Source organism: Diadema antillarum, unplaced genomic scaffold, assembly GCF_040938485.1.
Source record: "Diadema antillarum isolate AM-2024a unplaced genomic scaffold, OU_Dant_1.0 seq00000269_RagTag, whole genome shotgun sequence".
Taxonomy (NCBI): Eukaryota; Metazoa; Echinodermata; class Echinoidea; order Diadematoida; family Diadematidae; genus Diadema; species Diadema antillarum.
This window is the reverse complement of record NW_027271305.1, coordinates 132358-156147: the sequence shown is the minus strand read 5'-3', so window position 1 is coordinate 156147 and position 23790 is coordinate 132358. Positions and strand designations below refer to the sequence as shown.

The 23790-nt window shown below is 40.6% G+C and overlaps 1 protein-coding gene across 1 annotated transcript in view; it reads right to left on the bottom strand.

The window, feature by feature from the left end:
* LOC139729893 (receptor-type tyrosine-protein phosphatase S-like) overlaps nt 1–23790 on the bottom strand; it is a gene marked incomplete at its 5' end in the record, with an annotated part of 85886 nt that overhangs the window by 48787 nt on the left and 13309 nt on the right. The window contains 7 exons of the mRNA XM_071640815.1: nt 699–839; nt 1590–1871; nt 3063–3377; nt 5976–6284; nt 11757–11888; nt 13018–13131; nt 22888–23028. Coding sequence (XP_071496916.1) covers nt 699–839; nt 1590–1871; nt 3063–3377; nt 5976–6284; nt 11757–11888; nt 13018–13131; nt 22888–23028 — 1434 coding nt within the window. The remainder of the gene's footprint in view (nt 1–698; nt 840–1589; nt 1872–3062; nt 3378–5975; nt 6285–11756; nt 11889–13017; nt 13132–22887; nt 23029–23790) is intronic.

The window sequence follows — 23790 nt, the reverse complement described above, 5'->3', positions numbered from 1 at the left end:
AACCGCTTTCAGAAAGCAGAGGGAATAATTGCTACCCTTAACATATGTCAGTATCAAGTCGATGGAATTTGTAATTTTCATGAAAAATGAATTTTTGTGGAATTTTCTTTATATTTTCTTTATATTGTTGTCCACTCATACTTCATATCATCTAGTAGTCTCCTCATCCAGCGGTTCCAACACCAAAACTTTAAAAATTCATAACTTTTGCATCGATTGTCTGATTTTCTTCAAACTTTCACTGATGTGTTCTACCAATGTTGCTGCTTTCACTCAATCCACATTGTTCTTTGGGTTTGCGTTCTCTTTAAGTTCACTTTGTTGTAGCTGATTGAGATGAAGAAATCCTTATGCTTGCTTTCTTTGCTCTTACTTAAGGAGAAATTTGGAAGTGCATGAGGTGGTAAGGAGATGGGGGGGGGGGCGGAGAAGGGGTTTAAGAAGAGGTTTTTACACACACGTGCTGTGCCATGACAAAATCGGTGGCTGGAGTTGATAGTTGAAAGAATACAGTTTGAGATGACAGGGCTTTGCCTACCTGTATATATCTGTCAAACTTGGAAGACGTTGGGTAGAAAATTGCTATTCATTATGGCATTCTTACCACAAAATAATTAACATGAGTAATCTTGACTTCTGACCCTAATGACTGCCCTTCAATCACAAGGAAAGTCTATGTATGGATGCTGTTAACTTACAGTTGAAGGGGTCACCACCCGGTGTTGCAGTGATTAAATATCCATTGATGGGTCCTCGCGGTTCTGCTGGTTCTGTCCATGAGACATCAATAGTGGTCTGTGTTGGGTTTTGCACAATGACATTCCCAGGTGCACTTGGTGCTGAGGAAGAAATACAAAGCAAAGGTTTGCTAGACGTCTTCAGAACCATTTGTTGGGGGCGTTTTCATGCCAGGGACTTCCCCTGGTGCATCTATTTCAAGGAAAATGAGTCACACGCGGCATTTTTCAGCATCTTTCAATGTGTAGTGTGTAGAGGAAATCTTGAAGTGACAGACTTTAATACACAAATGGCAAACGTGTTATGCTCTTTGTCAACAAAAACAAAGGTAATGAGAAATGTACCACATCAAACATACACACATTTAGTTTTCAGGAATATTTATTTGATTTCACTCTGTATATAATAACTGCATAAATCATAACACTCATGTGGAATTCAAATTCAATGATTCATGTGTTGAGATGCTTTCATTGCAACTTTTTGTCAAACTTCTCCTCATTGACGCAAACAAGCACACCACAAACACACATACATGTACATGCACCTTAACCCCACCACACCACAATGAACACACAAATACACACACACGCGCACACACACACACACACACACACACACACTCACATACTCCTCTATGTAAAGCACATACACATATGAACACAAACATGAATATTTACAAATGCACATACGTAAAACAAAGTTAGAAAAGCACTCGGGGAGAGCACAGATTTCCGCCAAGGAGCTCATTTCCACCCATACACACATGATGAAAATCGCCCCCAATGTAGAAACCGTTTGTTCACATCATCAACTTCAAGCTATGAGGGGCAAGATGGCAGGCATCTTACCTCCAGCATATGTCCTCTGCTCAGGATAAACCAGGGGTAGACTATCTCCAACATCGTTGCGGCACACGAGAGTAAAGTTGTACTCCGTGTACTCCGCCAGATTAACCACAGTTTGAGGGGAAGTGGCCCCGAGCATCACCACCTGCTCATCGCCAGGCGAGCTCGAGTAAGTTGCCGTACAACTGGTAATGTTCAGATTCCCATAAAACATCACATCCCACTCAAGATCTAGCTGCGTTGACTGGACATTGCTGTATCTGCTGTTGGCCAGTTCAGGAGCCTCTGTGGAAACCAAAGACATTATGGTATGGATAAGAACTTCAGTCGAGTACGTTGTCTCACTTGCATGTCCCAGGCTGTGGTTGTTTTGCATGCTGGGTGATAAAGCCACCTGTGATACCTCCCATCTTTTTCTTTTTCTAGAGCAGGTTTTGCTTGGTTGCATGTATCGGTTCTCGCAATAAACTCCCTATCTTATGCTGGAAAAGACTTTGACGATTCAAAAAAGGCCCACAATCAACAAAATTGTCACGATTGACCTCAAGATATTATATAATCTGATATGATCACGACAATTACTCAACAATATCAGATTACAATTTCAATTGTGACGAAAATTGTGATAGACATGTAAACAAGTACTCCATGATCAGTTACTAATGGCCAATTGCAGTGTGCACAGCAAATCACATGGCAGCAGGAACCCAGCATTTGGTAGCCTTTGGGTTGTCACTGAAAAACCTACAGCAGCTCATCAAGTCAACCAGCGTTACATCTTAAATGTCTGAGGTAAATCTAACTTCTCAGTTTTTAGCTTTGACAATGTCTCCTGATTTTTAATCTTTTACTGGATGAAACTGTCTCTCAAAAATACGAAAGATTTCAATGCCACTCCATGTTGGAGTGAACTATGATGAAATTCATAAAAATAAACAAATACAACAGCAGAAGTTTTAGACAGAAAAAGAAAATAATGGAATTTTTTCATCTCCCATGCCATGACCTAAAAAAGATACTCATGCAAACCATACACATTAAATTACCAAGAGGCAATGATGTCATTCCCTCACAACTTTCCAAAGCAGAACTGGACAAGAAACCAACATTCCCTGCAATGACCACACCACTGAGACTTACTGTAAGGTGGTATAGAATTGATAAATGAATTTGGGGAGCTACTGTAAAAGTGGGAATTTTTGCAGTGTTGAAATTTTTGCATATTTTGCCAAACCAGGAACTAGTGTGAAAACAAATGTCCGCAAATATTTCTAATTTGCTTGCCATATGTTCAAGTAGTTGATGTCTTCATTCCATGGAATTAAAAACATGCGAAACTCATCTTACCCATCCGAGCGGGAAAAATTAGTCACGGGAAAATATAAACTTTTACAGTACGGTATGTCGGGATGGGGTGGTGGGGGGTTCATCCATCAGGGATGTCCCTAATGGCCTACCATCACGTTCTTACTGTACCTTCAACAATAATATGGAAGTCACCACTGTCAGTCACAATCCCATCAGCGTCGCTGGCGATGCACACGTAAATTCCGTTGTCTTCCCGGACGATATTCATCACAGAAAGTTGACTGGAGAAGTAGGCGCCCCCGGGCTGGGGGCGTGTGTTAGTTGTTATAGTGTAATTGTCCCCGTCCTGGAGTGCCTTTCTGTTTCGTTCCCAGCCAACAAAAGCCATATCGCTGGAAAACACTGTGCAGTTGAGCACTGCAGTATCGTTGAGTCGCACTCTGCTTTCCCTCGTACTTTGTTCGTCGACGATCCGACCAGTAACTGGGGTAAGACAGTAGGGGGACAGGAGAACAGAGAGAAAAATGTTAAAATGGTGAAGAAACTCATTGTCAGTATTTCTAATTTGGATAATACAAAGAATAAAGAATATCATTGATAAGGTGTGTATAATTTGAGTGTGTGAACATCTGAGTGTGCACATTCTTATCTTACGTCAGAGCTTGATGAAGCTTCTGCCATTTTGCTGTCCTGATTTACTGTATCATTGGAGTCAACTTGACGTGATGCAAAATTTCCTAACATTTTCTAGTTTTGCTGGACGCAGGTTCTACTTGGCTTTCGGCACAAAATGGAAATGTGTGCAAATTTGCTTTGTCCACATCCAAACTGTACAGCAGTGCCATCTATAATGTAATTACACTGTGATACGATATTTGTTCATGAACTGCACCATCTAAAAACATGTGGGTCCTGCAAATGCTGTATTTAGGGGCAGTGATTTTCCGTTTCAAAAAATTGCCTTTTCCATTTCAGAAAATCATGAATTCCGTTTTAACATGGTGAAAAAACGGAAATTCCGTTTTCCCATATGAATTGTACATACAAAAAATGCAAATTCCGTTTACATGTATTTGCATGCAAAAATGAACAAAAATTAAATGATTGCTATTTGAAGTTTGTGTACCTGTGTAATTGTGTATACATTCATACATGTTATGCATAGTGTATACCTGATGATTTCCAACCTCTGTACCACACACCCATGAAGACAAGTGAAATGAAACATCAGTATTACAATTTATTTATTTTGACTGTCAAAACATGCACAGGGCTCTCACTTAACTTTTTTCCTTGGTTGCCAGCCGGACAACCTATAGAGTTTTTTAGGTTGCCAAATGGCGGTTTAGGTTGCCACAGTGATAATGTCCGAAGAGTATTGCATAATGTGTAAATCTGCAAGGTTAATTATAGCAATGATAAAGAGGGCTGTTTACACGACTGTTTACACTGCTGTCTACAAATTAGAAAAAAATATACAAAGTGAAATAAGTCTCTGAGTCTCAACTAGTGACTTTATGCTAGTCAAGTGTTTTCATTCCTTTAGAAGCTGCAAACAGAGTACATGATAATCAGTTTAATAAGCAGTGTTGATAAAAACTTCAGCACTAAAAGAACGATCAATCTACCTCAATCTTTCTTCTGTCAATACATTGTAATCCAGTTAATCATGCCGTGGGACAGTACATATTTGTGTATCACTATCAAAGCCTGGCCTGCAGTATCAACAACTATCATTATGTCCTCTTTCTTGACTTGCTAGTCAAGTGACTTACAGTGTACTACTGTCTAGTCAAGTCTTTTTATTCCTTCAGAAGGTCTAAACAGATAAAAAATTTCAGCACTAAAGGAACAATCAATTTATCTTTCTTCAGTCAACAATCCAGACAAGAAACTAGCACTCATTTCACTCTGATCTTTCCCCATTCTGGCCTCAGTCCCCCCCCCCACCAAAAAAAAAAAAAAAAAAGGAAAACACACACACATTGCAACACAACAAAAACCTCTCCCCTACACCTTCCCGATTTCCGTGTTTCTGTCAGGTGAAACGACATGTTCAAATAAAAGAATAAAACAACAGTAGATATTGATTGAAAGTCAACACCCATTCATGCCAGCCAGGCCAGGCTGTCATGTAACTTCAAAGCACATTCCGACAGCTGGCTGGTTGGCAGAAGAATTTGCGTGCGCGTGTCAATTTCTTGACTGGAGAGAGGGCCTGGGAACAGCCCCTTTCCATGTTCATCTCCAACACCCCCAGACAGCTCATGACCTCCAAGAATGCGCCAGTATGCGCAGTTTCTTCTGTTGATTGGTCTCTCTCTCTCCACCCCACCCAGCTAGTCTGGCATGGCACCTTGGAATCGTGGGATTTTTCTTTTTTCTGCGTGAACTTGGAGTTCACTCTTACTCTCCTGAATCATGCATTGTGCGCTGTGCTCTACACACGACACACATGTGCAGCAGGCAGGCATAGCAAGTCACCACTCCACTCACTTGCTGACAGCTCACCGCGAGCAGAAAACAGTTAGACAGTTAACAGCGCTAGACAGTTTCTTCTGTTGCCGCTACTTTTACTGCCAAAATACTGGCTTTATCATCACACATTATTCGGCGAGACACATATTGTGTTTTGGAATATAAATGGACTTTCTTCTATGGTTATGATTGTTGGTGTTGGATTGAGTAAGTGTTCGACAGTTATTGAAATCGTGACATCGCTAGATCTAACGCCGTTAGACATCACTAGCTTTAGAACTAACTTGCAACTAACACAACTTGGCTTAGAAACTCAGTTTCCGCAGTCTGTGAATATCATGGACATGTAATAATGATTAATTCACAGCTTCTGTTGGATTTATTTTTACTTTTATGTGTTTTATTTTGTTGAAAAGTGATTTTCCGTGATTTTCCGTGTGGAATATTTTTTCCATTTCAAAAGGCCGTTTCCGCGTTTTCCGTCCGTTTTCCGCGATCGCGGAAAATCACTGTCCCTATGTATTGCTCTGAGTAAGAAGGCTCCTGCCATCGATACAGAGGCCAGATGTTTATGCAGGGAAGCATTTGACTTTGGAAACCTACCGAGAACGTCGACTGTTGCGGTGCTGTTCTCAACCACACGATTTCCCGATAGCAGCGTTGTGGTAGCCCGGCACACGTAGTCTCCTGAGTCCTGCGCCTGTGCATTCAAGACCACGACAACATACATGCCCTCAGAAGATTCGCTCACTTGGTACTTGGTCGATTCGTTTGCTACCAAGAGATTCTTTCCCATAAAGAGCAACTCCACTGATACATCTTCGTCAGGTAGATTGATGGTACAATTCAGTGTAAAGTTGTCTGCCTCGGAGATCATGGACTCCTCCACCTTGGCTTCAACAGTAAGTTCAGCTAGAGTGCAAGATCAAACAAAAGAGAGATGTCAAGGCTTTGCCTGAAATAGATGATCTGTGAAATCAGACAACAAGAGACCCGCAGGTCTAGTGCTCACCCGAGTATCGCAAGTTCACCTTTCACGCAGTCACTAATCTAAATTATTAACAGCTCTACCAAAATTTGACCAGATATTCTTAGGTAGAAGATGAAAATGTATGATAAGGGCCCAAATTTTTTAAAGATTCCTTAATTTTGAGGGGATTGGGGCCCTCTGGGGCCCTCTGGGTGGGGCATGGTGCCCATTGTGATAAATTGAGATCCTAACCCCTAAGGATACTTCCTGCCAAATTTGATGAAAATCCATCATGAGGTTTTCAGGAAGATGAAAATGTACAATTCAGGCCCCCATTTGGACCTCCCCACCACTCCCCCTGCCCCCAAGAAGGGCACCCCTGGATCTGCTATGAACAAACTTGAAACTACAGTCATTATTGTACTAACTCACAGTATTAACCCTATAAAGCCCAAGGGGGGGGGGGCACATTGTGCCCCCCTACTGTATTTTCGTTTGCCACTCCTACACCCTTTACCCGATTTCAACCAAATTTGGTGACTTTTCCTAAATCTTATTGCGAACATTTTGGTATATAATTTAGCTATGTTTGATATTGCTGGCTGCCATGGCAACCGTAGATTGACAACCAAGTTCTTCAGATTTTGCATGTTTTTCTGTACAAATTTCAATCAACAATGTAATAATGAATGAAATGTGGGTTTTCTTGGCTATAATTTGCTGAAGAACCAAAATGTGAAGCAATTATGGTTGTGAATTACCCTGAAATGATTTTCTTATGATTTCCTTTATTTTTATACGACGTAGACATCAAACAATAGATATAATAGAAATAATATAAAATACAGCACTTTCCAAAGACTACTCATTTATTGTGTGTTATTTTCACACAAGCTTTGCCTGTAATATCATTTGTTGATCATATTATCAATCTGCAAACTCAAATTTTCAATATTATGGAAATATTAAATATGATACCAATATATGTACCTATCCCAAGCAATACATCAGAGGTTTAATATATTTCTATATATTGTAATGAATAGCGCCCCCACATGCTGACCTTGAGAAATTTCAAACATAACAAATAGGTGAAGGTTGACTTGCTTTTCCTTTGTGGCAAATATGAAATTGATTGATACAAAATAAAAGCATATATACTGGGGATAAAGAAATATAAAGAAAAATATGATTTTAGCGTATTTCCTATGTATTTCTATATATTTTGGTAAATAGCGCCCTCAATAGGTGACCTTGAGAAATTTCAAATGTTGGGTCATGTAGAGTATGAGTTGCTCTATCCGTGTGCCAAATATGACGGTGATATATCATATAATAAAAAAGTTATGGAAGGGGTCAAAATAGCTTGGGCTTTATAGGGTTAAGTTACATGTAGCTCTATCACTTCTGATTCTAGAGAAGATTTTGAAAGATTCCTTCATTTTGGGAGATTTGGGCCCCCTGGGGCCCTCCTGGTGGGATACGTTGCCCATTTGAACAGATTGATATCCTGTGCCCCTAGGGATACTACCTGCCAAGTTTGGTGAAAATCGGTCATGGGGTTCTCAAGAAGAAGATGAAAATGTACAATTTGGGCCCCATTACGACCTTTCCCCACCCCCTTCCCTGGGTCCCAAGGGGGGCACCCCTGAGTCAGCCATGAACAAACTTGAAACTACAGTCATACATGTACTAACTCATAGTATCAACTTAGCTCTATCACTTCTGGATCTAAAGAAGAAGAAGATTTTTAAAGATTCCTTAATTTTGGGAGGTTTGGGCCCCCTGGGGGCCCCCTGGGTGGGGTATGGTGCAATTGAGTTCCTAACCCCCTAGGGATGCTACCTGCCAAGTTTGGTGAAAATTGGTCATGGGGTTCTCAAGAAGATGAAAATGTACAATTTAGGCCCCATTTGAACCCCTCCCCACCCCCCTCCCCTGGGTCCCAAGGGGGGCACCCCTGATTCTGCCATGAACAAACTTGAAACTACAGTCATCAATGTACTAATTAATAGTATTAACTCAGCTCTATCACTTCTGGTTCTAGAGAAGAAGATTTTTAAAGATTCCTTAATTTTGGTGGATTTGGGCCCCCCTGAGGGCCCCCTGGGTGGGGCATGGTGCCCATTTTAACAAATTGAGTTCCTAACCCCCTAGGGATGCTACCTGCCAAGTTTGGTGAAAATCGGTCTTGGGGTTTTCAAGGAGAAGATGAAAATGTAAAAAGTTTACGCACGACGGACGGACGACGGACGACGCACGACAGACGATGCACGACGGATGCCAGACAAAGAACGATCGCAAGAGCTCACTTGAGCCTTTGGCTCAGGTGAGCTAAAAATAGCAGGATCATCGCTGAATGTGATCGAAATGTACAAAACACTTTTGGCTTTTTGGAGATGAAGAGGGAATTTCTTAAAAGAATGTGGTTGGCATGGCAATGTTTGATGAGATGAATATGAAATTAATATCTCACACATCTTTATCCCGAAGCTGTCAAGATTGCTAAAATTCACTGAAATCATATAGAGACAGTAGATGTAACTCTCTCCAACTTGTTGGTTTTTCTTTCTTTCTTTTTTTGAAAAAAATATGGTTGCATTGGCAAGGGTGCACTGGACATATTTGAAGATAACATACTAGCAGCACCCTCATATTTTCATTCATATTTCTCTTTCAACATTTTTATAAATGGAAACTAGATATATCTCTATGGCGACTGATATGCCTCCGCCATAATGCATGGTTCTCCTAATAGGTCTATAGTACAATGTCTTGACAATGTATGATGACAGTTTCACACAATTGGCAAAATATTAAAATGACAGGTTTGACACAAATGTGCTGAAAGTTCACTGTCCTAGAACTAGGTTCAATTGGATGAATGATTAAAATGTCAGAGTGCAGGTATTTGGGGAACTGATGATTTTTACTTGACTTTTGACCCTTTTATAAGTTTATGCATTGAGTCATTTTCAAGGTATTGATAAAAAGTATAATTTTAGTATCAAATGGGAAAATAGCATTATCTAAACCTGGCCTTTGACCTTTGACCTCACAGTTCCAAAGAGAATCACTGTTAGGTTGAAAATGCATAAATATGTAAGTTTCATGATGATACCTTGAGTTACTTTTGAGATATGGAGGAAAAAGTACAATTCAGCACTTTCACTTGACCTTTGACCTTTTGGCAAGAAACTTCCCACAGATCATTGGGTAATACATGTATACCTCAAGTTAAAAAGAAAAACCTTCAGGCATTGCATAAATACAAGGCAATCGCCGAATTGTGTCTCGCCCATTCGCGTACAAGGAATTAATATTTTTTATAACTCCCACAAGTTAATTGACCTGCTTATGACCTTTGACCTTGTGGTGACCTTTAACACCCTAAGGGACATTCACCATCCAAGTTTGGTCACAAACGGACAAAGGGATCAAAAGTAATGAGCCATAATCGAAACACGCCATAAGAACTTAACAATGGGCCCTAAAAATTTGTTGGCCCCTTTTTGTGACCTTTGACCTTGTGATGACCTTTAACTCCCCAAGGGACATCTACCGTCCAAGTTTGGTCACAAATGGACATAGGGATCAAAAGTTATGAGCCACAATCAAAACGCGCCCTAAAAGTTTGTTGACCCCTGTCTGTGACCTTTGACCTTGTGACGACCTTCACCTCCCCAAGGAACATCTTCCATCCAAGTTTGGTCACAAACGGACAAAGGGATCAAAAGTTATGAGCCATAAACGAAATGCGCCCTAAAAACTTAACATTGGGCCCTAAAAGTTCGTTGACCCCTGTCTGTAACCTTTGACCTTGTGGTTACCTTCAACTTACCAAGAGACATCTACCATCACCGAAGTTTGATTGCCATTGTAGCAACATGTGCTGAGTTACGTGTGATAAGAGAGTCTTGCAAGTAAACTTTAACGTATGACCTCAAATGACCTTTGACCTTATCATGTGACCTCTTACGGCACCATAACATGAAGGTACCCCCAGTGCATCCATCACCCAAGTTTGATTGCCATTGTCGCAACATGTGTCGAGTTACATGTGATAAGAGAGTCTTGCAAGTAAACTTTAACGTTTGACCTCAAATGACCTTTGACCTTATCCTGTGACCTCCAACGGCACCATAACATGAAGGTACCCCCAGTGCATCTATGACCCAAGTTAGATTGTAATCCAAGCAACTTATGTGAAGTTATTTGTCAAAAGAGAGTCTTGCAGGTAAACTTTAACATAGAAAAGAGAGTCTTGCACATATTCTTTAATATATGACCTCAAATGACCTTTGACATCATCACATGACCTCTGACAACACCATAACATGAAGATACCCCTAGTGCTTCTTTCACCCAAGTGTGGCTGCCATTGCTGTAACAGATGGCAAGTTATGCATCATAAGAGAGTCTTGCAGGTAAACTTTAACATTTGTGACGGACGACGGACGACGGACGACGGACGGACGACGGACGGACGCCATTTGGATCCCTTAGTCTCGCCTTCACCTCCGGTGGGCGAGACAATAAGGAAAGTAGTGATATTTTGAGGAGTTGACCTTGACCTTTGACCCCTGACCTTTGAACCATGACCCCCCAACTTCCCTAGATAATCACTGCCCATTGGAACAAGCATATATACAAAGTTCCATGAAGATACCTTGAACCATTTGCGAGATATGGATAAAAACATGAATTTTCAACCTTTTTTTTTCACAAAATAACCTGTGACCTTTGACCCCGTGACCCTAAAATCCAAACAAAGTATTATCCCCCCAGGATATACCCTCATACCAATTTCGATGTAAAACTACCACACGGTTCTTGAGATATCGACAAAAACAAAACGGGACGGACGGACGTACAGGGTGTACGTACGTACGGACGGACGGACGGACGTAGGGACAGACGGACGACCCGAAAATATAATGCCTCCGGCCACTTCGTTGGCGGAGGCATAAAAAAAAGAACTGAAATATAATGATCTGCTTCCCTCATTTGCCCCCCCCCCCCAAACTCGTATCAAGCCCCTGAGCTGCACAGGATCCTGCATCCTGCAGATGTGTGCAAAAAATACGATAAAATACAGCATTCATAGCTTTCATTTGGGCTCACCTGTGGCAAAAGGTGAAATTTCCCACGTCCATTTGTACCAAAATAACCTACTGCAACACAGGCACACTGTGTACATACATGTAGTACAGACCACTCTGCAGTACATGTACACTGTGCACAGCATGCATGCACATATGTGTCCACTGTCTCTGTGAGCGATCATGATCAGCTGGGTGAGAAAGAGGGATGAAAGGAAGCTTGCCTCCTCCCCTTCAACCCTCCCTATCCCCCCACACCCCCCCCCCCCCCCCAAAAAAAAAAAAAAAAAAAAAAAAAAAAAAATCACTCACTCTTGTAGCAGGATGCCCCCGGAAAGGCTGGCACACAGTCGCACCTGCCGTTGATGCTATTGCAGGTGGCGCTCTCCACGCAGGTACAGTCTTCCAGACAGTCTTGACCAAACTTGACGTTCTGCTCACACGCTGGAATGATGCAAGTGAAAGCAGGTTTAATGAAAGGAGCGTGATACAACAACAAGTTCTATGCCATAACACCTCAGTAAAGTACACCTGACCAATGGAAGTAGAAAGATTAAATGACAAAAATTCAATGCTGCACGGTTTACTGTACACTTCACTCACTAGAACAGTTAAGAGCAAATAATCCAAACAGAATTTCAATGGTGAGTCCATTTTCTCAGTTTCACACACAGCACACATGAAGAAAAGACAATCTCATCTTTTCAAGTACATGTATATCTTTGCATATCATTTAACTATAGTGCCTACACACTAAAATGGGAAGTGAAAATAAAACAGCATTGTCTGCCTATCTAACCGCTAAGAAACTTCTCGCATATCAGACAAGGTAGCACTTAGTGAGAGTGTGTGAGTGTGCATGTGTTGGATGTAGTATCATGTGCCATTCTAAGCATTCACAAATAGACATTCTATCTAACAAAAACAAATATATACCCTTTACGGCAGTATTTGAAAACATGCTCTTCCTCCGTTGTTATTTATATGTATTGTGTCAATAGTTGTTATGGACTTGCTACTGCTTACCAAGTAAAAGAGAGGAAAAAAAAGAAGAAATGTCTAAATACAGCCTGTCTAGGATGATTTCTAAGTCATTTCCGTTGGTTGTAGTGCAGCAGTCAAGAGTTACTAAACATTACAGTATGCAAATTAAGGTACCTACAGGCTTTTGATCTCCAAATTGGCAAAGATGAACATTAAAAAACATTCTTGTTTCAACATTCCAAAACAGTCTTTTAATATAGAACATACAGCTGAAAAGTTTCTATCTCCAGTCCCCCTCTCCTCCCTCATATATAAAAAGGAGAGACAGAGAGAGAAAAAGCAACAACTAACAAGTTTGGCTTATCAAGGACACAAACTTTAATAACTTAATGTCCTAAGATCATTTGTGAATTTTTGATATCTCAATATTCCTACAGCCAGCCTAGCAAAGCTAGATGGAGCAATTCAGTATACACTACCTCTCATGGTGAAAAAAAAAACAATTTCAGCAACAACAAAACAGATTACTGAAATCATAGTGTGAACTGTTAGTACTGACTGGGTGCCATCTACAAATGCCTAGTGTTACCGGTGCTGCAATTGAATCCTATGAATCCTGGTGCACATGTGCAGCTGTATGCATCGATGAGATCGTTGCAGGTTCCACCATTTTGGCAGGGGTTCGGATCACACTCATCGATTTCTGGTGAAGGTAAGAATAAAGTCATTCTATATTTACAGGATTTATCAAAATACAAAAGACTATTGCAGGAAACTTCAGCAAAGAAGGCTAGGTACACTTACACTGTAGGTACACAATTACACTTTAAGCATTCATTTGACACTATGAATGGTATTATCTCTTTGTGGTTCTTTGTTAGTACATGCATTTTGTGCCATCTATGAAATGCTACTTTTGTATTGCATGGTAACTCTACAACTTGGCTCATTTTGACAAAAAAAACAAAACAATCATCATGTCATTGACTATTAGGAGGTCACAGGTAATAGTGATTGCAGATTAACTAATGTACAGTGAAATCTATGTTAGATCAAGAATCATTTTGACAAAAATTACTCATCTGGATTCAGGGGTCCCAGGTACTTATGTACTTATTGCAGGTAAACACATTTGGACAATGACTTGGATTGACAAATGCATATTGGACAACACTGTAATGATTTTTACACGGCTTCTGGATGTTACTTTTGGAAATGGGATTACTTAGCAGTTGATCCAATTTCATGGTTTTTATTACATTTTCTACATTCATTTGCACTGTATATTTCAATAAATCATCTGGAAGTACTGCATGAAAATATTTTTCTCCAGTGGTATAGACAAGCTCTAAAAGAGCAGACAAAATCTGTAGTGGAGGAAAAGGACTAAGCCATTGTTTCAAAAATCTATAGGTAAACATGGAAAAATATAGGCCTCCCAGAGTACAGATTTTCTGCTTGAACAGTGCAACCAATGTATTAAGTAGTTTCTAACATATTTGCATACTTTCTAAACAAAATTAACCACAAAGCAAAGAAAAGTTGAGCATGGTAAAGATTCTGTTGCAGTAAGCTATTATCACAATGCAGAGAGCTCATGCATACTTATGGAATTTTATAGGATATGAATGCTATGAATGATAGTACATAGAAAAACTAAGAGTGCCAGCAAAGAGTAACAGTGTTTACAGGTTGTTTTAAGGTAGATTGTAGTAGGCAGAGAGAAAAAGAAAGACTGGAAGACATACATACATACAAACAGACAGACAGATAGACAGACAGACAGACAGACAGAACAAAAGCGAACAAAATATATTGCAAATACTTATAACACAAATGCTAGCAACTAAACTACTGTATGCAGTGCTTTTTGTATTTAAGTTAGAATACTAGTATTGGGTTCTCCAGGGTGGATTTTTCACTTTATCTTCCCATTCATCAACAACCTCACAAATTTGCATTGGAAAACACAATACACACCAAAGCATGATGTAAACAGAGAACAAGGCACAAGAAAACCAATGATAGGGCACCATAATTTGTGACAATGCAGGAGTAAACATTTTGTTGGTTTTTTTTTGCTCATTTGATCACATCGAAGAGCTGCCAATGAAATTCTGAAACACATTCAGAACAAATTTTTAAGACAAAGTCATAATTGAATTTAAAAATGGGAATATTGCACATACACAGTAACATATATGCACATTAAATCAAAGTTCAGAAAAAGAAAGTTTTCTCTTTCAACTGAAGAATGCACCTTATATTCTTGATGAAGAAAACACAGAATGAATATTGCAGACAGACAATTGTTGGCAGATCTTCTTTTGTAATTTGATATTGCTTGTTTGTTTGTATGTTTGTCTGTCTGTTTGTTCGCATCATGAGTTGATTGGCTGGTTGGCTACTAATCTACTGGTATTGTCACCCCAACTGTACTTTTGTGTGTATTTTGGTTCCTTTGTTGGGCTTCAAGCGCAGGTGTGATGAACTAGACAACCTTTAATAAATGGGTGAAGAATGTAAGCATTATGATGTCACAAATAGAAGAACAAGGAGAAGAATAGCAGCTTGCTGTGTATACAAATGATACACCCTGCTGCTGGAAGGTAGTAGAAGCAATTAAAAAAGAGAGACACCATCAAACAAATCATGATTAAAAGGTGAAGAAAGAATGAGTTACACATTTGGTTACCATGGAAACAGGAACAAAGAAGAAACACACATGTTAATAAACATTCAAAGATCAATCATTCTTGGTGTAAACAGTACGCAACATTGATAGTTTTTTTGAAAAACTTAAATTTTCATTTCGTAATGAAAGATAAAGAAATATATAACAAACTTCCGAGAGCCCTACAAATGGAATGAAAAGAGAGACAAGACAACGAGGGCAGCAGACTTCAAGAATGTGTTTGAAAATGGGAGGAAAGAAATTGTGAACACATTGTATACCAGACAATAACAATGAGAAACAACGAGGGCAGCAGACTTCAAGAATGTGTTTGAAAATGGGAGGAAAGAAATTGTGAACACATTGTATACCAGACAATAACAATTAGAAACATTAAGACAAAGTCAAAGACAAAAAGAAGGGGAAAAAAAAGATTAAAGATTATGGGAGATAAGAAGATGGTACAAAGAGAACACAGCCGCCTACTGGGTAGTGGAATTTCCCAATTCCCACAATTCCCACATTTCAGTGATTGATTGAATGGTCGCCTTCCTGAGCAACGTAAAATGCTTGCACATCAAATGGAAGAGTCTGGCAACAGGATAGGCAGAAATATGTGTGTGTGAGTCACTGAGGTTACATGGTCCAAGTAGATCAAAGCATGAAAGTAGGTGTTATCACATCGATCACGATGTAAAGATATGTGGCCAGTGTCAGGTCACTGGTGAATACAACACAAAACACGAATAGAAGGTAGCCTGCATGGAGTGTGTATCTCATAATGATGCAAATTTCCTGCTCCCATGAAAGTCTCACCTTTTGTGCATATCAAACAGATCATACGATTTATGTTTATTATATATAAATGTAATTATATATCTATATAAATACATAAATGCATCTTATGAATATAAATACATAAATGCATCTTATGAATATTTCTGCCAGTCATACATGTATATGTGAATATATATCTTTGTTTTTAATGCAAAGAAATGTTGGCATGATTTTTTTTTTTTAAAGACAATATAAGCTTGTTGCTGCTTGATGCCAAAGTACATGTCCACATGCAGTGGATGGCAGGGGAGCATCCTCCCTTTAATTTTTCTTAAAACATGCATGTTGTGGTTACTGTTTTAATACATCGTTTTAGTCTGAATCAAGACTATTTTATGTCATGAAACGGCCTGAAATAAGGCTAGGAGAGTGACAAAATGGATCGTGATTAAACGACGTTGAACCTACGACATGCCTCCAGTTTTCCTAAATTCGTGTCTCTTTCGGAAGTAGACATAACATTTTGGCGACGAGATGGCGCATTTACAGCCTCCGCCACCATTTCTACCAAATCCTGGCCCTCCTTCTATGCCATGGACGCAATGGCAAGGACTTTTCAAGACTTTCTTGCTCGCAAGTGGGGCGAACAAATTTGCTGACGATCGCCGTAGGGCTATGCTGTTACACTGCCTTGGGCCTGAGGGGCAGCGCATCTACAATACACTACCGCCCAGTGTTTCTACGGATTCGTCAGGCAGCGGAGATGCCGAAGCACGTGCACATAGCGCAACTGCGGTCGAAACGTACGACGAGACATTGGCTCGACTTACGGCACATTTCACGCCTGCGGTCAATGTAGTAGCTGAACGCTATAAATTCCGGCAGAGATCACTAGAGCTCAACTTCCAAATGAAACTGTGGACGAGTATGTAAGTGCTCTCAGGATCCTTGCTGTACCGTGCAACTTCGGAACAATGAGGGATGAATTCATCAGGGACCAGCTGGTCGAGAAGACCAATTCTGAGCGTGTTCGGGATCGATTACTGACTGAACCATCGCTAACTCTTTCAAACGCTTGTGTGCTTGCACGGCAAATTGAATCTGCCGTTCGCGATGCCCGTGCATTGCAGTTGGACCCTACTTCTAGTGATGTTTGTGCTGTGGGATTCAGGCCAAAAGCTCAACAAAAACGTCAACAAAAACACAAGCAGGACATTCCACATCAGAAAGCTGGTAAGTCCGCATCTTCACCAGTTTGTTATCGCTGTGGTCTCAACGGTCATAAGGCTAATGATCCTCACTGTAAAGCCAGAAATGTTCACTGTTCTTCTTGTCATAAACTGGGACATTTTGCTCGTGTGTGTAAATCATCCGTCAATCAGATTTCTGCGAGTGAACAATCGGATCACATGAATACAGATGAACTTGCACGCAATGACAGTGATCCTGCTAGTGATGGTGCACATTTCCAGGCCCTTTCCATTTCCGATCCAGATATTAAGTGCACTGTATCTGTCAATGGGGCTCCAGTTCACATGATATTTGACACCGGCTCGCCTGTTTCACTCCTTCCGTTGGACATTTTCGACAAACATTTTCTTCGCGAGGCTTTGTTACCTCCAAAGCCGGGCGTGACATTGACTACGTACCTCCATGAGCCCATTCCCATTGTTGGTATGTTTCCAGCTACAGTTTCACATGGACAACATACAACTGAATGCCTGCTGTATGTCGTCGCACGTGGCAACAACATTTTGGGACGCGATTTGATTTCTTCATTACATCTTGCGCTACAGGACAACATTGTGATGCATGTTTCGTGCAATGAGTTCCCAAAACTCTTCAGCAATGATGTAGGACTTGCAAAGGGTTATGTTCACCGTGTCAAAATGAGGCCTGCTGTGCAGCCAGTGCAGCATAAACTTCGCCGTCTTCCCTTTGCAATGCGGGACAAGGTATCTGCAGAATTGAAGCGACTTGAACAGGCAGATATCATTGAGCGAGTGGATGCCAGTGAATGGATTTCTTCACTTGTGGTGGTTCACAAGAAAAATGGTGCCATTCGCATTTGTGTAGATCTTCGTGATGTGAACAAGGCTGTTGTGGAGGACAAATACCCACTTCCTAACATACAGGAATTGCTCGCTGAACTGAGAGGTGCGACAGTATTCAGTACTTTAGACCTTGCATCAGCGTACCACCAGTTGCTTTTGCATGAAGAATCTCGTGATCTCACTACGTTCATCACGCATGACGGACTGTTCAGATTCAAACGTGTGTGTTTTGGACTGTCATCAGCACCTTCAGCCTTTCAAAAACTCATGGCTTCAGTTCTCTGTGGTCTGGAAGGTGTACAGTGTTACCTTGACGACGTGGTTGTCTATGGTGATACTCAAGCTGCGCATGATGCAAACCTACGTGCAGTACTTCAGCGGTTGCAGGATGTTGGGATGACACTCAATGCTCAAAAGTGTCATTTCAGTCTACATGAGATCCACTACTTGGGGCATGTGATATCCAGCAAGGGACTACAACCAGATGAATCACATGTCGATGCCATTCGGGATGCCCCAGTTCCTACTGATATTTCCTCACTGCGCTCGTTCATCGGTTTGGCATCATATTACTCTCGCTTCTTGCCAAACTTTTCAAGCGTGACTGAACCACTCCGAGCGTTAACACGAAAAGGAGTTCCCTTTGTGTGGACCGCTGAGACAGATCAAGCGTTTCGCGAAATCAAGGATCTCATCGCAAACAGTACAACATTGCAGTTGTTCAACCCCGACTTCCCAGTGATTGTTGCAACAGACGCATCTGCGTATGGTCTTGGAGCGGTCCTGCTTCAAGTGCGCGATGGAAAGGAAGTTCCTGTCGCGTTTGCCTCACGCACGCTCACCAACGCAGAGCGAAATTATTCGGTTGGAGAGAAAGAAGCCCTTGCTTGCGTATGGGCTTGTGAGAAGTGGTTTCAATACATCTGGGGTCGCCACTTCATCCTACGTACTGACCATCAGTCTCTTACGACTCTACTATCGAGTAAGGGAACCGGACGACAGACCATGCGAATCGCACGATGGGCAACACGACTTATGCGATTCAACTACACAGTTGAGTACAGTCCTGGAGTACACAACACGACAGCTGACGCACTTTCGCGACTTCCGCGGCCAACCACTGATCCCGTCATCGATGACGACGATGAAGTTGTCATTCAGCATGTTAACGCGATGTTCGCTAGCGCTACGATGACAAAATCTGAGCTTCAAAAAGCGACCGCTACGGATACAGTGCTACAGCGTGTTATTTCATACACAGTAAATGGGTGGTCTAAGGAAGCATGCAGGGATGACGCGATGAAACCATTCTACATGGTTCGCGATGAGTTGTCAGTGATAGATCAGTGTCTGTTCAGGGGTGACAGAGTTGTCATTCCTTCTACATGTCAATCCGTTTTGATTGCAGCTGCACATTCTGCTCATCAAGGGATCGTTCGCACAAAACAACGATTGCGCGAAACGTATTGGTGGCCAAAGATGGATGGCATGGTGGAAGAATCCATTCGACACTGCATTTCATGCCAGACGAGCGATAAAGTGGCACGTCCTCGCAATACGCCACTTCAAAGCGTTCCACTTCCTTGTGGCCCGTGGGAAAAGCTTGGAATTGATATCACAGGGCCATTCAATTCATGTGAATGCAAGTATGCTATTGTGGCAATTGATCACTACTCCAAATGGCCAGAAGTAGCATTCGTTCGTGAAGTGACATCGCGTACAGTTATTGGTTTCCTTAGCCAGCTGTTCGCGAGGGAAGGTTTGCCATCGGAAATTGTCACCGACAACGGTGTTCAGTTCGTTTCTACAGAGTTTGAGGAGTTTCTGAAACCGCTCAACATTCAACATCGCAAATCTTCATTGTACTATCCGCGTGCCAACGGAGAAGTTGAGAGGTGGAATAGAGTGCTAAAGCAAACCGTGCAGATTGCTTCCATGGAAAGGAAACCATGGAAAGATGCAGCGCTTGAATTGCTGATGGCGTATCGCTCAACACCGCACCAAACGACCGGGAAATCTCCTGCTGAGTTACTCCACGGTCGACGCATGGTAACACCTGTCAACATTCGCAAAGATCGCAATAGTGAGCGAAGTACCACGCGCAATGACACAGATGTTCGCGAACGCGTGGAGAAAATGCAAGCCAAATCGCGTGAATACGCAGACAAAACTAGGGGTGCAACCGTCCCTATGTTCAAAGTAGGGGATTTGGTCAGAGCAAAGCGTGCCGTTAAAGTGCGCAATTCAAAATACTACCCACCACAGCGCATTGTAGGCAAGAAGGGCCCCTACACATACATTCTTCAGGACAATCGCATTTGGAATGCATCCAAATTAACAAAATGCCAAAACCAAGAAAATGAGTAAAGACTCGAACACTAAAGACTGAGAACTATGTTCATATATTCACCATGTGTTGCATGACAATGCATATGGAAGTTTTGTATGTGTTGTTCCATAAATAAACATGTTATACCTTGTGCAGAGAGTAAAGGTATTGACACTCATTTGCAACCATCTTATAGATGACTTCTTAAAAAAAACAAACAAACACCAAAACAAAACAAATGTGGGAAGTTCTAGGTCCAAATGTTTCCTTAATTGTTACTGGGAAACTTATGTTGTTTAAAGTCACATTTAGTTTGGTTTATGTCTGTCCATTCAGTTGACGATTTGCTTAAGTGGTTCTCTTCAGGACTCCACATGTGTGCAAATGAGTGATACCACCTTTAAAGAATATTTGAAGTATTGGCTTTAATAGATGTATATGCGTGTATACAGTTTCATACATTACAAACAGAGAGAAATTAAGGATAGATATTTATGTGTAAATTGTTCCACACAGGTTTTATTGGCTTAAAAAGAAAGTGAGATGTATACAGTCAAATTGAACAGATAAATAGATAGATTTGAGAAATTTCATTTTAATTCAGTTTCAGGATTCAAGTCAAACAAAGAAATACATAAAATGTGATTTGCACAATATCATTATGGGAGTTAAATTACACTTTATACGCATGCAAGTTAAATGAGTTTAAGGTAGTGGAAAACATACAAGATGATACAGGTTTGATTTTAAAGATAATACGGCATTTGGTTATAATGACAGGCATGCAAAATATGTACCTGGGGAAATATTATTTGGAGTTTATTATACATATTCAAACCATTGTAAGTACTGACAAGTTATTGGTTATAAAAGTATCAGGTACATGTTATGAAGGATATTCCTTTTAAGGAGAGGGGAAATGTTGTGGTTACTGTTTTAATACATCGTTTTAGTCTGAATCAAGACTATTTTATGTCATGAAACGGCCTGAAATAAGGCTAGGAGAGTGACAAAATGGATCGTGATTAAACGACGTTGAACCTACGACATGCCTCCAGTTTTCCTAAATTCGTGTCTCTTTCGGAAGTAGACATAACAATGCAATAAAAAGAAAAAAATGAAAGGGGCACTTGTGCCTCCTCCCCTTTTTTAAATTTTTGATTGCAGTGGCACTAGAAAATTGCACCGAGGCCTTTTTATTTGCTTGTCAGCCAATGTAACCACAAAGTGGCAAGAAAAACGGCACAGGAGGCCTTTTTCTTTTTTTCTCTTTTCTTGTCAGCTGATTTAACCCGCAAGTAGTACCAGACAATTTTTTTTTTTTTGCATCCCCCTCCCCTTATGAAATTCTTGGATCATTCACCCTGACGATTATAAATATGTGTCTTTAATGCACTGGGGGAAAGAATGATGACGAAACAAATTTCAGAGGCCGGGGAAAAAATTTTCAAATAGTTTTGGTGGATTCATGACCCATGTTTCCTACACACAGTAAGCAATGAAGAGGGACATCATCACAGAGTGTGGAAAAAAAAATGCATGAAAATATCCACTTTATGTAGCCCATCTGGGCCAAGTATCAAGAAAGAAAACTGTAGCCATAAATTATGGATTTTCAATACATCATATCAGTAAAATTGAGGAGTAAAGACAGATGGGTGGACAGACAAACTAAAAGCATTGTTTGTTGAGGTATAGACATGACATGAAAAAAAAAAGAAGGATATTGAATATACCACAAAAAAAAAGCAGACAGCACAGCAAATGAGATGTTCATATTTTGGCCAAAGTACTTTTGTACCAGTAATGCACTATATATGCATAATACTTGTACAGCCACAACTCAACGAGTGCATGCCGCATTACGTGGCAATGTACAGTATGTAAACACCTACCAATGCAGGTATACCCCATTGTAGCCAGCATATAACCTGGTTCACACGAGCAGCTGAAGGATCCAATGGTGTTGGTGCAGATTCCATTCTCCTCGTCACAGGGGCCATTGCCCACATCACACTCATTGATGTCTACCAAGCAGAGGGTTCAGAAAATCAGTGCAAACATTTCCTCACGTGAGTTTCACAGTTGCTGTGAATTAAACCCGTTTAATTTCCCAAGAAATGGAAAAAAAAAAAAACTATTGTTGGAACTATCTAAAGTTGTATGCTTACTCAAGCAGATAATAGCAAAATATGCATTTTTTCTCTTTTCCATACTCTGGACTGTTTGTTTGTTTGTTTGTTGTTCTCTCTCTTTTGCTTTGTTATTTGTATCAAAAAAGACTAAAGCAATGCTGTACAGTTCTGGGATACAACTTGAAAATTGCCCTGATATCCATCAGAGTTTACTTGCCACAGGCAGAGGCATGGGAAAGCCCCTCAATTCAGTTTTGATACTTTCTCACAGGGTGCTATGGTTTTTCTATGGGTTTTTTTCTTTCTTTTCTCTCTATGTAGACATTTCTGCCACCCGTTACCCAAATCAAGCATGTACAGAGCTGTATCTCTGTTAAATCACATCCATGTACCACAAGAAAGTAACACATCAATGGACAAATTAACAAACTTTGTTCTAAGAACAAGAACAAATGCAAAAAACACACCCAACCTGTCTCAAAACACATACCAACACAACTGCTGGGGTCTGTCATGTCGCTCTCATAGCCAGCGTTGCAGGTACAGTTGAAACCTCCATCTGTATTGGTGCAGTTGCCATTTTGGCTATCGCAGGGGTAATCGTTGTCGGTAAACCCGCACTCATCAACGTCTAGGTTTCATTTCAGATCAAAATAAAATCATACATCATGTATCGATGGAAAAATATGTAGAGGCATAGCAAGAGAAGCAGAAAAAGTCAAATCAAGCCCAACTGAGACACCTACACACCTGCCTATGTAGCATGTTGTAGGTGTATGGAGAGACATATGAGGCATTAGTCATGAATACATGTACTTCCACGAGTGAAGTGTTGGGTGTTTCATTTTCCTCACCTAAAATCTGCACCTACAATATGAAAAACCATTAATTTGTCAAAATCCTTGCATTATATAATCTTTACTACTTATCAGAGTGCTAATTACGTCATTTACATGTCCATAAATACACTCAATTTATCCTGCATGTTTAATAAACACACAAGGGTTTCATATATCGGAGAGCTACCTGTACATCTTGTAGCTCCTTTGCACATACACAATCAGCCCCACACCAATCTAATACACATACACACAAATACTAAAACACCAAGACACAAATGTATTTGACACTACTTCTGGACAGAATTCTGTTGGCTGAAATCATGGCCTCAAAAAAAGATGAAAAAGTCTGATGAAGTGTGCAGTAGGTAGTTCATGCAATCAAAACACATGGGGGTGAGGTGGCATCATTAAATACAGGTTCACTTGAACCCTTTCAAAAAGTGCTTGAAGTTAACATGACTGCATGTGAGGATAGCTATCATCGATGACCGCATGAAAGTGCGAACATGGCTGTCAGCCTATGAGGCACAGATCCATCACTTTTTGTTCTG